Source organism: Podarcis cretensis, assembly GCF_951804945.1.
Source record: "Podarcis cretensis genome assembly, chromosome: 9".
Classification (NCBI taxonomy): Eukaryota; Metazoa; Chordata; class Lepidosauria; order Squamata; family Lacertidae; genus Podarcis; species Podarcis cretensis.
In genome coordinates, this window is record NC_137178.1 from 3,202,114 (window position 1) to 3,217,864 (window position 15,751).

Consider the following 15,751-nt stretch of genomic DNA (forward strand, 5'->3'; position numbering starts at 1 on the left):
TACACATCTCTACTCACCCCAGCACCTGCTACCTGTGACAACTGCCTCATTCTGCCTAATGGTGGAGCCATTCTGGACTCCATACAGTAAAGGAACACCACAGTCAGCAGCAAAGAGTGTGCTGAATCCTGGGGTTTCTCTGGGGCTTCGTGGATCTCTGGCACCCAAAGAGTTGTGTGGGCTTTTCTCCTCCCTAGCACAACCTGACTGGCTCCACTCCCTGCCTGTCTCTCCATCAACTTCCCTTTCCCATGCATTCCTCTACTTTATGAGAAACCTCATCCCATATGACTGTGATAAAGACCATCAGTTTCATTTGCTGCTGCTTCTGCTGAATCCTTTCTGGATGCTTCATTATTTATGGACTCTGCTCTCTTTGCAGGTCTTGGCTTCTCCATCCTCTTAGTTTTGTCTGTGAAACAGCAAGCCATTTTAACATGGAGAATAAGACTATGAACACATTTGTTGGAGTATAAGTCTCTTGCCAAGCATGAAAGTTCACAGAATTCACTTTTGTTGTCCTGCACTTAATCTCCCTATTACAGAAACATAATTTTTAAAGTAGATGCACATCTACAAATTTCAAGGATTTCATTGGAATAAAGTTGAAATGGTCAAAAACATCAGGCCAAAAATATGTCTCAATGAGGCATTTCCAACATTACACTTTGGCGTCTATCAGTATTAGACCATCCATGACTAATAATAGGTCCCACAAAGGGGAGGAGGGAAGTCTTTTTATATTTTGATCCATTCTTATGTCTTGGTTAAGTATCTCCAGCACTCTTTTCCTATTCATAATAGTGCCGCATATGTGATTGTAAAATTCTAATTTGAAAAACTAAATAAATTTATAACTACCACCACCACCACTTTGGAGACCATGAGTTGGACCTGGAAAAGAAGCAGACAGAAGCTGTGCATTTCCGGTGCATTCCTCTACTTTATGAGAAACCTCAGCCCATATGATTGTGCTGTTTGCAGACGATCTCGTCTCAATGGTTGAGAACCCAATAGAAAGTATTGAGATTATATGAGATTATACTGGGGAAAAAGTTAAATTTTGGTCAAGTATCTGGATTTAAGCTTAATAAAGACAAAACAAAGATAATGGTTAAGAGTATGGGAAATCAGGAGAAAACAAATAGTAAGAAAATTTGGGTTCGAAATAGTAAAAAACCGTTAAATATTTGAGAATAGAGATCACAATGAAAAACATAAACCTATTTGAGGATAATTATTAAAAAATCTGGACTGAAGTAAAAAGAGATATGGAAATTTGGTCAAAATTGTAATTAACACTGTGGGGTAGAATATCAGTAATAAAAATGAATAGCCTACCAAAACTACCATTTCTGTTTTAAATGATTCCCATAATAGGCAAACTAGAATGTTTCAACATATGGAAATCAGACTTGATGAAATTTATATGGCAAGGCAAAAAGCCATGCAACAAATACAAACTGTTAACAGATAAGAAAGAGGTGGGTTTGGGCTCCCTGATTTGAGAATTTATTATGAAGCTGCAGGGATGGAATAATAGATTTGGCTGGCATGCCTATTTAGCTTATCACAAAGTAGCTGTACACAAAGAATTTTTAAACCATGTAATTAGAAGGTCATTATCTAAAGTCTGGGAAAGACATTGAAGACGGTTAGAGCCCAAAACACCATGGTGAATATCACCATTAGAAGTACTATCTGTTAAAAAGAAAAATATGGAAGGCAAATGGGCCACATATCAGCAATTAGTAAAAGAAGATCAAGGCCACTTAAAATTAAAACCATATGAAAAACTTAGTCAATATTGTAATACATGGCTACAATATTACCAAATTGATCACCTATTCAAGCAGGATAAGAACACTGGATTTGGCAAAGAAGAATCAAAATTACAGAGTTATTAAAAAATCCCTAAAGGATATTATCTAAAATATACAACCAGTTATTAGAAGGGGAATTAAAAGATGAAGAGGTGAAGGAAGTTATGATTAAGTGGGCCAGAGATATAGGCCACATGATTTGATTAAACCAAAAGGAGAAATTTCAAATTTACAGTTTGCTTCACAATCAGAGAAAATATAATGAAAATGATATACCAATGGTATTTAACCCTGGCCCAATTGGTGAAAATTTATAAATCAAAATCTAATTTGTGCTGGAGGTGTAAAACAGAGATAGGAACAATGCATCATATGTGGTGGGAATGTGTGTATATTAAACAGTTTTGGAGCGACATCCAAGAGGAACTAAAAAAATGCTTAAAATATCATGTAACAAAAAACCAGAGGCATTCCTCTTGGGAATTATATCGACTGGCATTCCTGCTGCTAGGAAAAAAGTTTTCTAGAATGATTATAGCAAAAAATTGGTAGGGAGAAAAAACTCCCTCAATAAAAGAATTGCAAATAAGATTTTGTGAAAACATGGAATCAGCAAGACTTACAGCAGTAGTGAGAGGCCAATCAGATAAAAAATTGATAGAGGAGTGGACTTGCATGAAGGAATACATGAATAAACATTGTTCTGGTACAAATATATCAATATGCAATGAATGAAATTTATAGAGTAAAAAATTAAGAAGAAATGGGTATAAGATGAGATAGCCAAGAATAATATTGATAACACAGTGAAAAGAAGAAAAGAAACAAAGGAAGACACACATGGGTGGAGGGAAGTCAAGATTTATGTTTTTATATTTAGTTATTTTATGTAATTTGATGTTTCTTTGGATTAACGTATGTTTAATTGTTTTCTTTCATAGGAATTAAGGAGTTGTGTGTGTGTGTGTGTGTGTGTGTGTGTGTGTGTATGATAAGTTTGTTTTGGGTGTTTTGTGTTTCTGAGTGTTGTATTTATCAATAAAAGTTAATTTAAAAAGAAATAAATGTTAAAAAATGCATTATTATAAAAGATGCAGGAGGAAATGACCAACAATAGGACCCACAAAGGGGAGGGGGGAAGTCCAGGAGATTCTCTGGAATCTTGTTTTTATATTGTATGTTCAGATATGATTGTAAAATTTTAATTTGAAAAACCAAATAAATCAATTAAAAACAAACAAACCCAAAAAGACTATGGAGACCACAAGTTGGACCTGGAAAAGAAGCAGACGGAAGCTGTGCATTTCTTGCGCATTCCTCTACTTTATGAGAAACCTCATCCCATATGATTGTGCTGTATACACACCATCAGTTATGGTTGCAGGTTGTTCTGCCTCCGCTGGTGCTGCAGGCTTTGTGGGTTTTTTGGGCTTTGCAGGCTTTGTGGGTGCTGGCTTCCCCATCCTCTCAGTTTTGTCTGTGAAGCAACAATCTAGAATCAGATAAAAACAAAAGGAGAATAAGACTATGAGCACATTAGGTAGAAAGCAGCTTCTATCAGTATTAGACCATCCTTTCCCGTAAATACATTGTTGTGTCCAATATAACTGAAACGTCTTTCTCTTTTCCTTTCGTTGGATCAATCTCAGTTTTAAACCAAAAGAGATGTTCCACATGAGTTCCAAGGCATTTTTAAATTTTTTGGTAATATCGCACATTCTCAATTTGCATCCTATTCTTCTCTATAAACTCCTGGACATCTAGTTTACAGGGCTCCAGTAAGATGTTCACCATTTAATAGATAATGTGGGATCTATTAGGGAAGTTTTTAATGTGTGGTGTTTTAATTTGTTTTGAATCTGTTGGAAGCTGCCAGGGTATAAGTAAAAATTGCTATTATTATTATTATTATTATTATTATTATTATTATTATTATTATCATCATCTTTGAGGTCTTCAGATGTTCCTGGGTGCCAATTCCCTCCATCACAGGCATCATGGTCAATGGTTGGGGATGTCAGGAGAGGTAGACCAATAACATCCTCCCCATCCTTGATGGAAGGTATATACATTTAATTATATAACTGCCTCCTGATCATCAGAAAAGATGGAGTCCTAGATCTGGTCTCAGTTGGATGCATGTAAATCCAACTGAATCTAGCAAGACTTTGGAGACCATGAGTTGGACCTGGAAAAGAAGTAGAGGGGAAGCTGTTACACAGGCTCTCCAAGTGTGCCATTTTGTTTTCTTTTTGCAATGACCCAGCCTGACATCTGATGCTGTGGCTTAAAGAAAGAAGAGGACTGTTGTCTAATCCCATTTCAAAGCCATCTGATCTAGCAGCCCTTGATATGCAAGTAAATGGGTTATCCGAAGCCTTATATTTTCTGGATCATGATCTGGATCTGGATGACAAACTGGGCCCATGAATCAGAGCAGGGCACCTGTATTGCCAGGGAATAAAAAAGAATGTGGTCTCCTGGTTTGCAATGTAGCTGGAGCTTTAATATAAGGAATCTGGCTGTTTGAGAAGAAGTGAAAGGAACTTCATGGCTTGGCCAGCTATCAAACACTTGACTGCATAGGGGAAGGAAGGAGGAAGCAGTTGACTGGGAACAAGGAAAGTAACCTTATTTTGACTGAACCACAGAGATAAAGAATGCAAATGAAGGCTCTCATGCCCACGTGTGTTGACTCCCAGGCCAGATCAAAGGATGGGAATGGAATTACATCATGAATTACCATACATCTGTTGCCAGCTTGGCATGAGACCTAATCTATGGTCTATATAAGGGCCAGCAGCTGAAGGAGATAGGGAGATCTTGATACATTGTTCTATGCTCCATTCCAGAATGTGAATGACCACCTGCCAGTCTGAAGTGTCCCGGATAAGCCTTCCAGATCTCCATTGGCTGGGGTGACTGAACCTATGCTATCTGTATAATGATTATTTTTGCCTAAGATATTTTGCTTATTGGTTATATTGCTAGCTTTGTAGTTATTTCCTGTTGCTGTTGGATTTATATTAGACTCTATTCTACGTTGCTGATTAATTTCTTTACTAATGTTAACCAATTATTAAAAGTTTGTCTCTACCTAAGAGTCTGTCAATTCTCTGTCCAGTGGAATCCAAAGAACCTCTTGCTTGCCTGGTGGTTGCTATTGGCCAAACAGCCAGTAATACAGTAATACAACTGGTAATACAGCACCTGTACACAGCCCTAGAATGTTCCACCACTCTGTTTCATTGGATGACCCTAAGTTCTAGTATTTAAAAGAGAAAGACCACCTGTAGTTTATAAAAGCTCCTTATCATTTAGCCTCTTAGTGACATTTCAGCCCTGGAATAAGTCCCTGCAAATATCAAAGCTTGTAAGGAAAGTGTTCCACCCATCAGACCACTTTCTGTTTGGATACCTTGGTGTTGTCATGGAACAATCTTTTCTCTAATTTCATCCTCCCACTGGCTAAGAACCACCTCCCTTGTGATGCCAGGCATTCCAAAACTCCTCCCATTTATGCTATACCATTTCCTGATTGGCTGCTGATCATATCCAATCAGCATGCAATATAAAGCATAAATACAGGAAAATGTTGATTTCAGATTTGATATACTGCTTATTTTTTTCCAAAAGTTATTAGTTTTATTTTACTCCTCATAAACTCTGCTAGTAATATTGGAAAGCTTCCTATCTCAACACTTGTACCAGGAAATATGGCAAAGTGCATTAGTGTAAATCTTCATTTGAAAAGTTAAAGCACAAAGAAAAGGAACAGAAGCAGTCAAATTTCAACATGTTCGGTATACTTTTACTGAATATACCATCATCAAAACATACATGCCAGCAGTTTTATTTTTTCCAGAAAAAAGGGTAGTGTTCCATCCAGGACTGTCTTTACCTGGGGGTGCAAGGGGTGTGGGGCCCCAGGCGCCCGCTGCTTGAAGCTGCCTAAGCTCTTAACTATATACCTGTTATGAAATAATAAATAATTTTGATCAAGCTAGGAAAACAAAATTCATATATACCTAGGTATTACCAAAATACTCCCCGTAACCCCCTCATGAAGATCAAGCCTGTTGGAACGATCAGACTCACGCTCCATCTGCCATTCTCATGGTACCTGGAAGTCCAGACTCATGGTTACAAGTTACAAGAAAGAAGATTCCAACTAAACCTCTTTCTGACACTAAGAGCAGTTCGACAGTGAAACGGTTTCCCTACACTGGTGTGGACCCCAGTCTTGCCCCCTATCAAATTCTGAAAAAATCAAGAGCAGCTCAATGTGCTTGTTGCCCAATGTTAACTCTATATGAGAGTAAGGGTGCCTGAATTTCCAAAGTTGTATTTGCGATTAGTCTGCTAGAAGGGGACACCAAAGGTTAGGTGGCTCCCATTCTCATTGCCTGGCATGCAGGGTTGTCCTTCTGTGCCTTGTAAGGTATTGGCGATGGAGATCAGAAGGGGCAATGGGGCATCAAACACACAGAGTAAGGAAACAAGTATTGGTATGCATTGCAAATAAATACATTAAACAGAAAACAGGCTATGATTGGACCCTTCCATTTTTTATTTTTGTAGCCATCTATGTCTGATCTTGCAGAATAAGGTATTTTCAAGATAACTGTGAGGGTGATGCCAGAGAGTCCCATAATCTAGATGGCAGAGTGTGGATTGTTCATTAAAACACTGGGGTGGAAGTAATCTCTTGGTTTTGCTTTTGTGTAGAGGTCATGGGATCCAATTTCATTCATCTTAAGGTGTCTTCTTAGAGCCAAGCATCATCTGGCACCTTCTTACAAATATACGGCATTTGTAGATGACATTCTAATGCCATCCAGCAACCACCAATGCAATCAAAGGTCATTGCAGTGCAGTCATGGTCCAATTCATCATGTGGCGAATATAAATTCCAGTACCTGAAAAGAAAAGAAAAGAGCAGCACTGATCAATCAAGAATGGATGTCTACTTCCTCACGCGCTCCCTGTGCCTTCTACCATTAAAAAAATGTTCATCTCTTTCTCTCTTAACATCCACCCACAATTGTGATGGATTTTTCTCCCCATATTTTAGAATTCTAATCATGTAAAAGAAGAAGAAGGAGAAGAACTGTGGGTCATGACTGTCTTTCTTCTTCTTATATGAAATAATTTCTCATAGGAAACTACAAAAATAAAAATAAAAATAGTGAGGTCTCCCTCTGGAAGGCTCTGTTACACACAAGAACTTGCATTCAATTTATTTAACAATTTTGGGCAGGATCCAATGCAGTACTTCTGCTATTGCCAGGATTTCCATTTCTGCAACAGAACTGGCCCTCCCTCCTTCCCATATGCACCCACATCCTCCTCAGATCTGATCTGTATTGTTGTGGGTGTTGGAGAGAGGGTTTTGAAAGAGAGATCCTTACTCTCTCATAGCTGAGTTAGCACAGTAGTGATTTTTCTGAGCATATTAAAACCTTGTTAGATTTGCATCCGCCTTCATGCATCTCATCTCACCTCCATCACCCACCCCATGCATGAGGATACACTACACTACAGAGAAACAAAAATAGCTAAATCTACAGCTGAAATACAAAATATAATCTATAACCACAATGCCATTATGGAGTTGATTGATTGAAATGATATGATATCTCTCACATATATCTTATCTAAATCTTACATGCTGGTTCTATGTTTAATCAATTATCCATAGTTGATAAAAATATCACGCTAGCCCCCACTTATTGTCACTTCTAGTAAAGCCTTGCATTCTCCAGTGTCCATTGTATACTGAATCAAGTCCCACTACACAGATCTAAAATTCTGTTTTAAATGTATTCTATAAGTCCCTCATTTTTAGCTCTCTGGGAACCTTTTAAATTGTTGTTAATAATAATAGTTTAATAGGTTTATTTAAAAACTCCCATGACATGTTTGGGCTGGATCTGACCTTTGATCAAGTCTAAGATCACATATAGCATTGGTTCCCAATTGGTGGACTCCATGACGCCATTCACATAACAAAAACTGCTGCAGAGATATCAAAATGTTCAAAGGTAGGGTGGCCCATGGTTTGGCATTTGAAAAACAAGGGGTCTGCAGTACTTAGCTAACTGGGAACCACTGGCATACAGGGTTTAATTTCCCAGCAAGTATTATACAAGCCCACTGCCCATTTGTAAAGTTTATGTCAGTGTTTGAAAAAGAAAAGGTTCTGACTTCCTTTAACTCCTTCACCTGGTCCTCAGACCCTTGTTGGCACAAAAGAGTATCTTTGCAGAATTCTGCTTTTATTCTTAAAAAAAGTCTTCTCCAACAACGACCGAAATCTTTTATACACACCAAACTCAGCCAACTTTCTACCATCCAACCAATCCACGCCACATACAATCAATGACCACTCCACATGTACAGGCATATGTAGGTGAAAGGTTGCATGAGTCATGCAGGATTTGCCGATTCATTGTAGGCCTCTGACTCATGCCGACTCAGTTCCTTTTGTATTAAAGAAACAGCGGCAAATTTTAGGCTGTGACAGTTTACTCAATACCTTTGACGAAAAGGATTAGTGGTTGGTATTGGGTGCATCAATGGAGATGAATGTCATTGGATTTTGTTCCAGGAGACCTTGCAAAATTGAAAGCAGCCCTCTGTTAATGCAGCCTTGGTAATAAATGCCAGTCCAGTTCTCTGTTCTACTACCAAGCTGTGGATGAGTGAGATCTTACTCTGACCTTGTACATCCATCAGCACAGGTTGAAAAGAATTGTTAGATACTTAAAGGGAATCATGAACTGTCTTAAACTGCCAGCTGACAGCAAAAACTATTAGGAATCTGTCAGGGCTTATAGAATCAAAGAGTTGGACGAGACCACAAGGGCCATCGAGTCCAACCCCCTGCCAAGCAGGAAACACCATCAGAGCACTCCTGACATATGGTTGTCAAGCCTCTGCTTAAAGACCTCCAAAGAAGGAGACTCCACCACACTCCTTGACAGCAAATTCCACTGTCAAACAGCTCTTACTGTCAGGAAGTTAGTTCTTCCTAATGTTTAGGTGGAATCTTCTTTCTTGTAGTTTGGAACCATTGCTCCGTGTCCGCTTCTCTGGAGCAGCAGAAAACAACCTTTCTCCCTCCTCTATGTGACATCCTTTTATATATTTGAACATGGCTATCATATCACCCCTTAACCTCCTCTTCTCCAGGCTAAACATGCCCAGCTCCCTTAGCCATTCCTCATAAGGCATCGTTTCCAGGCCTTTGACCATTTTGGTTGCCCTCCTCTGGACATGTTCCAGTTTGTCAGTGTCCTTCTTGAACTGTGGTGCCCAGACAACATTTGCCCTCCTCCAGTCTGCCGGGACTTCGCCTGTTCTCCAGGAATTCTCAAAGATGACTGCCAGTGGTTCTGAGATCACATCTGCCAGTTCTTTTAATACTCTTGGATGCAGTTCATCTGGCCCTGGAGACTTGAATACATCTAAACTAGCCAAGGGACTTGTACTATCTCCTTAGTTATTCTAGGCTGTGTTTCCTCTGCTGAATCATTTGCTCCAAATTCTTCAGGTCGGGCATTGTTTTCTTTATCGGAGAAGACCGAGGCTTCTTCAGTTGTGATTCCAGCTTTGCAGGGGTTTGACTAGATGACCCTTGGTGTCTCATCTAACTCTAAATTTCTATGTGTCTATGATTATATACAAGAGAGTGAGATTCATCTACCCTATCTTACACACTTACTTCATCTGCTCTTATTATTTTAGGTTAGAGATTGCTGGTTATTCAGATTGTCTAGCAGATAACTGTAGAAATACTTTCCTAAAGAGAGTGTTGCTCAGTTTTAGATTCCTGCAAGTCATTATGAAGCTGAGCTAATCAGCACAAACCATTTAAAAGGATGCCTTCATCCTCTTCCGAATCACCACATTCATTAGGTTAGAGAAGCAGAAAGAGTAGACTTCCTGCCTCTCCAACCTAGTGAGAAGCAGCAGTCACTCACCTGGACAATGATGTGGAGGAGTACATATGTAGATCTTTGGTAGTAGAGAAAATTGCATGGCAAAATATATTTGGAGAGGGAAAGGATCAATTATGTAAACAGAATCTGCAAGTTTGGGGAACTTATGCCATTAACAAATGTTGCTTCAAAAACTTACTGGAATTCAGGTAGTTTCCCTGATAGCCATCTCCAAACCGCTTCCTTGTCTTTAAAGAGTCCAGTCCAAAAAAACTTTCTACGACTATTTACTTGATGGTTTATAAAAAACTAGAGTAGGAGTGGAGAGAAAGAAAAAAACAGAAAATCATCCCTATGAATGAGGAGCATCCCCAGACAATGTCCCTTTCTCTGGGAGACTATAGTCCTTTGCAGACATTGAACAGGCATAAAACAAACACATTTCAAAAGGAGCAGGTGTCACCACTGAAGGTCCAACCCATATTTTTGGGGGGAAGCAGTGATCAAAATTATACATAATATTCCAAGTATGGTATATGCACTATTGTCCCCCTGATCCAAATGATGATGATGATGGAGGATGGAATCAATGAAGTATCCCAAAGAGGAAATATTGTAGTGAAGGGTAACTTCACCTGCCCTCACCGAGACTGGCTACATATGTGTTTCAGTCATGACAGAGAGTTAAAATTTCCAGATACTATAAATGACTGTGCCAGAGAACACTTCATCTTGGAACCATCTAGTGGGACAGTGACCCTGTGTAGCAAATACTCCAATCTCTGCATCCATGTTTGTTGGTTTGTTCCAGAGCTACTGGAATCAGTCTGGTTGTGGTATGCTTGATGGGTTGGTGATGGGGGTCTCATCTATGTCTGTGCCCTGCAGCACCCCAGTAGCCCCTCTGCCTGGGCTAAGGGGCTGCGAGGGGCTATACCTTGCAAGCTCCTATAGTCATCTCCATGATACTCTCATGCCAGAGGGTTAGGGTGGTGAGGGAAACCTTTTTCCTAAGCACTCAGTACATCTCAAAGAGCAGAGGAAGAATCTACAGGAAATCCAAGGGATAGATTTCCATTGAGTCCTAGATGGTAGCAGCTGGTCCCTGCCCCACCCACCCTTTGGTTTGACTGATGGAGTTGCTGGCTTGGCTGCATACAGGTAGATATGACCTTCTTAAAGGGATAGTGATGATAAGAACCCTTTGACTCTAGGCGATCCCCTGTCTTTTCTATACGCGGCTTTGATGCTCACCTGTTCTTCCTTTGTTTCCATAGAAATGAGGTGGGCGCCTTCCTTCTCACACTTTTTTTTGGAGTATGGTTGCATCAAGTACCAAGAATAATTTTCTATGGAGGATGCGCTATTGTCCCCCTGATTCAAACTATGATGATGCTTATGATTGATGAAATCAAGGAAGTATTCCAAAGATGAAATATTGTAGTGAAGGGTAACTTCACCTGCCCTCACCGAAACTGGCTACATATGTCTTCCAATCATGACAGAGAGTTAAAATTTCCAGATACTATAAATGACTTTGCCATAGAACAGTTGGTCTTGAAACCATCTAGTGGGACATTGACCTGTATAGCAAATACTTCAATTTCTGTATCCATGCTTGTTTGTTGGTTCCAGAGCTACTGGAATCAGTCTGGTTGTGATATGCCTGATGGGCTGATGATGGGGTCTGACCCATGTCTGTGCCCTACAGCACCCCAGTAGCCTCTTCCTGGGCTAAGGGGCTTGCAAGCTCCTCTAGAGTCATCTCCATGATACTCTCATGCAAGAGGGTTAGGGTGGTGAGGGAAGCCTTTTTTCTAAACACTCAGTACATCTCAAAGAGCAGAGGAAGAATCTACAAGATTTCCCTCAAGTATCTACTCCTCCTCCTTCAAGACCTCCTTCCTGACTACCAGCGTCATTCTATTAGAGCTCAGCAGCACCAAGAAACCTTAGTTAGCTCCAGATGGTAGCAGCTGTTCCCTGCCCCACCCACCCCTTAGCTTGACTGATGGAGTTGCTGTCTTGGCTGCATATAGGTGTATTGGAACTTCTTAATTGGATAGTGATGATAAGAACCCTTTGACTCAAGGAGATCCCCTACCTTTTTCAATACTTGGATTTGATGCTCACCTGTTCTTCCACTGTTTCTATAGAAATGAGCTTGGCACCTTCCCTCTCACACTTTTTTTGGGAATCCAGCCATGAGCGTAGCTCAGCAGAAAACAGATAGAACGAATTTGAAAATATAACCCAGCCATCTTTCAAGTTTCTAGTAAGGATGTCTTTGAGTCAAGCCAGAGGAAGAAGAGAAAAAGAAAAAAGAATTTAAGAGGAACAAACTTGTATTTCTGTGCAGATTTCAATTATTTTTGTTAAGTTCATTTCTGTGGCCACATGATAACATATATTCATCTAGGAAGCTCAAAAAGATTAAAATAAGAGCAACATTAACTTTTCAACCACTTCATGATGCTGCAGGAAATACCGGGGGGGGGGGGCATATCTGGAAAAGGGAGCACAGTGAAGAAACTTTTATAAGAGGGAATAGACAAAAGATGCATGTTCCTTCACAGGCCTTATCTGAACCCCAGGGGCATCACCCACTTGTTTCCACCTGGATACTCAGGGCAGCATCAGGGCAGACTTGAAGGTTGGGAAGGGGGAGTAGCTGTGGTTTATCAAAATTCTCTTTCTCTCTCTAGGCTAACTGTCCAGTTGTGGAGGTGGGGAGGGGAATCTAGAGTGTGTATTCCTGACATCCTTTTTATATTGACATTAGAAATATTGTTGTTGGAAATAAGGAAAGACAAAGAGATCATAGGAATAACATTGGGAAAATAGGTTTTTAAGATCAGGGCCTTTGCAGATGATATTTCGTTAACAACAGAAGAACCAGAAGCAAGTATCGCTAAAGCTATAAATATAATATATGACTGGCAATGTGTCTGGCTTTAAAATGAATATGGAAAAGACAAAACTTAGGTAAAAAAATATGCAAGAACAAGAGCAAAAAGAACTTCAGGAAAAGGTTCGCTTACAGATTCTTAAGAAAGCAAAATATTTCGTTATAGATCTAACTATGAAGAATATTAACCTGTACAAAAATAATTATGAGAAAGTTTGGAAAGGAATAAGGAAAGGTTTTGAAACCTAGAGTAGATTAATGTTATTAATATGGGGAAGAGTCTCCATAATTAAAATGAATGTCCTGCCGAAAATGAAATATTTGTTCCAACGATACCAATTATAAATAAAGAGAATTGCTTTGAAGAATGGAGGAAAGATATAACGAGATTTGTATGGCAAGGAAAAAAACCGCGGATAAAATATAAATTATTGACAGAAAGAAAGGAAAGAGGAGGATTAGCATTGCCAAATCTAAAATTATATTATGAAGCAGAATGTTTAATTTGGGTAAGACATTGGATTAGATTGGAAAAAAAATAATATATTGGATCTTGAAAGCTTTAATAATAGACACAGATGGCATGCGTATTATGAGAAAGTAAGGCAATAAAGAATTCACAAGTCATATATTAAGAGGTGCATTATATATATAAAGTTTGGAACAAATATAAATTATATCTGGAACCACAGACACCTTGGTGGCTATCACCACTGGAGGCATATGCTATCAAAAAATTGAATAAGAGGACAAATTGGCCAACATATAGAGTATTATTGGAAGAGGAACAAGGGAAACTCAGATTAAAATCCTATGAAGAGATACAGCAATTTGAAGTTGACAGAGGGCAGTATATACAACTTAGAAGTATATTCAACTCGGATCAAAAGAAAGGATTTGCAAAAGGGGATTTGAAATTAAACATCACAGTGACACAGAATAACAAGAAACTGTTATCCAAAACATATAATCTTTTATTGGACTGGGAATTGATGGAGGAAGAAGTGAAAGAAACAATGATTAAATGTTCTCAGGATCTCGGACATACTATCTATCTAGAACAATGGGAGAAACTCTGGCGAGAGGATATATGATTTACTGCCTCATATACAATTAAAGAAATTTTTGTAAAGATGTTCTATAGGTGGTACTTAATGCCAGTTAAGTTGGCAAAGATATACACTGGTACCTCAGGTTATATACGCTTCAGGTAACATACGCTTCAGGTTACATACTCCTCTAACCCAGAAATAGTGCTTCAGGTTAAGAACTTTGCTTCAGGATGAGAACAAAAATCGTGCGGCGGCGGCGTGGTGGCAGCAGGAGCCCCATTAGCTAAAGTGGTGCTTCAGGTTAAGAACAGTTTCAGGCTAAGTACGGACCTCCGGAACGAATTAATTACTTAACCTGAGGTACCACTGTATCATATTTTTCGTTCACTTTTCTCCTCCTAAAAAGTAAGGGGAAATGTGTGTGCGTCTTGGAAGTGTTTTTATATGTTTTAAACTGTTTTTATTTTTTTTTTGCTTTGTTGTACCACCATAAGCGGTGGTTTTTATCCATGTACTTTTATTTTGTTTTGATTTATTGTGGGTTGGGGTGGGGTGGTTGGGGAGTGGGGTGGGGATTGGTTTTGTTTTTATGTAATTGTTTTTCTTTGTTTGCTTTTATATTCTGTAAATGGAGGCAAGTATGAGGCTTGGGATTCCTACTGTGGAGGGGTGAGGGAGGTATGGCGGTGGGGGCAGATGTCATAGGCGAAGGGGATCGAGATACGGATATGCTCGTACCCCTTCCAATCTGCGCCCCATCCCGAGAGACGAGGGTAGGGTGAGCAAGGATTACTCACCTCCGTCACTGGTGTTGTGCAATGCCAGGTCTATAGGCAACAAAACCGCCACCCTGCGAGATTTCTTCACCTCGCAGGGGGTTGACCTGGCATGTGTGACCGAGACCTGGGTGCGCGAAGGGGATACTGTTACCCTACGAGAGATGGCGCCCCCGGGTTTCTCCGTCCTTCACCAGTCGCGGACTGTGGGCCGGGGGGGAGGGGTGGCGTTATTAATCCGGGAAGATTGTTCTTTCAGGGCTCTACCATCACCATCGATCCCCGGCATTGAATGTGTTGGCCTAGTGTGGGGCTCCGAGGTGAGCTTGGCTGTCTGGCTGGTGTACCGGCCACCTAGCGCACCAGCAGCCACCCTGTCAGGCCTGCTGGAGGCGGTGGCCGGCTGGGCCTTGGAGTTCCCTAACCTATTGGTATTGGGGGACTTCAACATCCATGCTGATGCCACTCCCTCCTCACAGGCTCTGGACCTGGTGTCTTCCATGGCGACACTAGGGCTCTCCCAGTTTGTTTCGGGCCCCACACATCAAGCAGGCCACACGCTGGATTTGATCTTTGGCGTCGGTATAGATGTGATCATGTTTCCTTCGATGAAGGTGCCATGGTCTGATCACTATGCTCTGAAAGCCAGGATTGACGTTCCACCCCCACCCTGCTTGGGTGGCGAGCCAATTTGGGCTCGCCCGCAGAGGCTGATGGACCCTGATAGATTCCGTCAAGCCTTGCGGGACCTTTCTCCCCCTGGCGACTCATTGACTGAGCGTGTTGAGGCCTGGAATACCCAGCTCCTGGCAGCCATCAATGAGATCGCACCTAAGCGCCCTCTGCGACCCCGCAGAAACCGGGCTCCCTGGTTTACCGAGGAGCTCCGGAAAATGAAGCGGGACCTCAGACGGCTAGAGCGAGTATGGCGGGGTGCCCGTGACGGAGCCTCAAGAACATCTTATAGGGTTTTTATGAAAACCTATGAGATGGCAGTGAAGGCCGCTAAAAAGTCCTACTTCTCGGCCTCCATTGCATCCGCTAGCTCTCGCCCGGCACAATTATTTAGTATAATTCGGTCTTTAACGTCCCTCGAAGGACAGCCAAATTTAAATAACAATTTGACACACAGCTGTGAGGCATTTGCGAGCTTTTTTGCGGAGAAGGTCTTGTTGCTCCGCCATGACCTCCCTGCCAATTTGGATACAATAAAGGAACTGGAGGCCCCTCGACTGTCCTCGGGTTCAGT

At 40.6% G+C, this 15,751-nt stretch overlaps 1 protein-coding gene and 1 long non-coding RNA gene across 11 annotated transcripts in view; one reads left to right on the forward strand and one right to left on the reverse strand.

The window, feature by feature from the left end:
• LOC307224318 (CD209 antigen-like protein D) overlaps positions 1 to 15,751 on the reverse strand; it is a 100,053-nt gene that overhangs the window by 53,374 nt on the left and 30,928 nt on the right. For 3 of the 10 annotated variants that reach the window (XR_013842465.1, XR_013842466.1, XR_013842467.1), the window contains 4 exons: positions 11,900 to 12,051; positions 9,966 to 10,075; positions 5,852 to 6,742; positions 3,190 to 3,315 (listed from right to left, as the gene is read on the reverse strand). Coding sequence is in view for 5 of the 10 variants with exons in the window: in XM_079991112.1 (XP_079847238.1) it covers positions 3,190 to 3,286 (97 nt within the window). In the remaining 5 variants the exon portion in view is untranslated. Of the gene's footprint in view, positions 1 to 3,189; positions 3,316 to 4,920; positions 5,313 to 5,851; positions 6,743 to 9,965; positions 10,076 to 11,899; positions 12,052 to 15,751 lie in introns of those variants that run through there. The other 7 variants (XM_079991112.1, XM_079991115.1, XM_079991114.1 and 4 more) reach the window with 7 other exon arrangements.
• Positions 1 to 15,751, forward strand: part of LOC307224446 — a 202,557-nt gene that overhangs the window by 41,588 nt on the left and 145,218 nt on the right. The gene's annotated exons all lie outside the window — the stretch shown is intronic.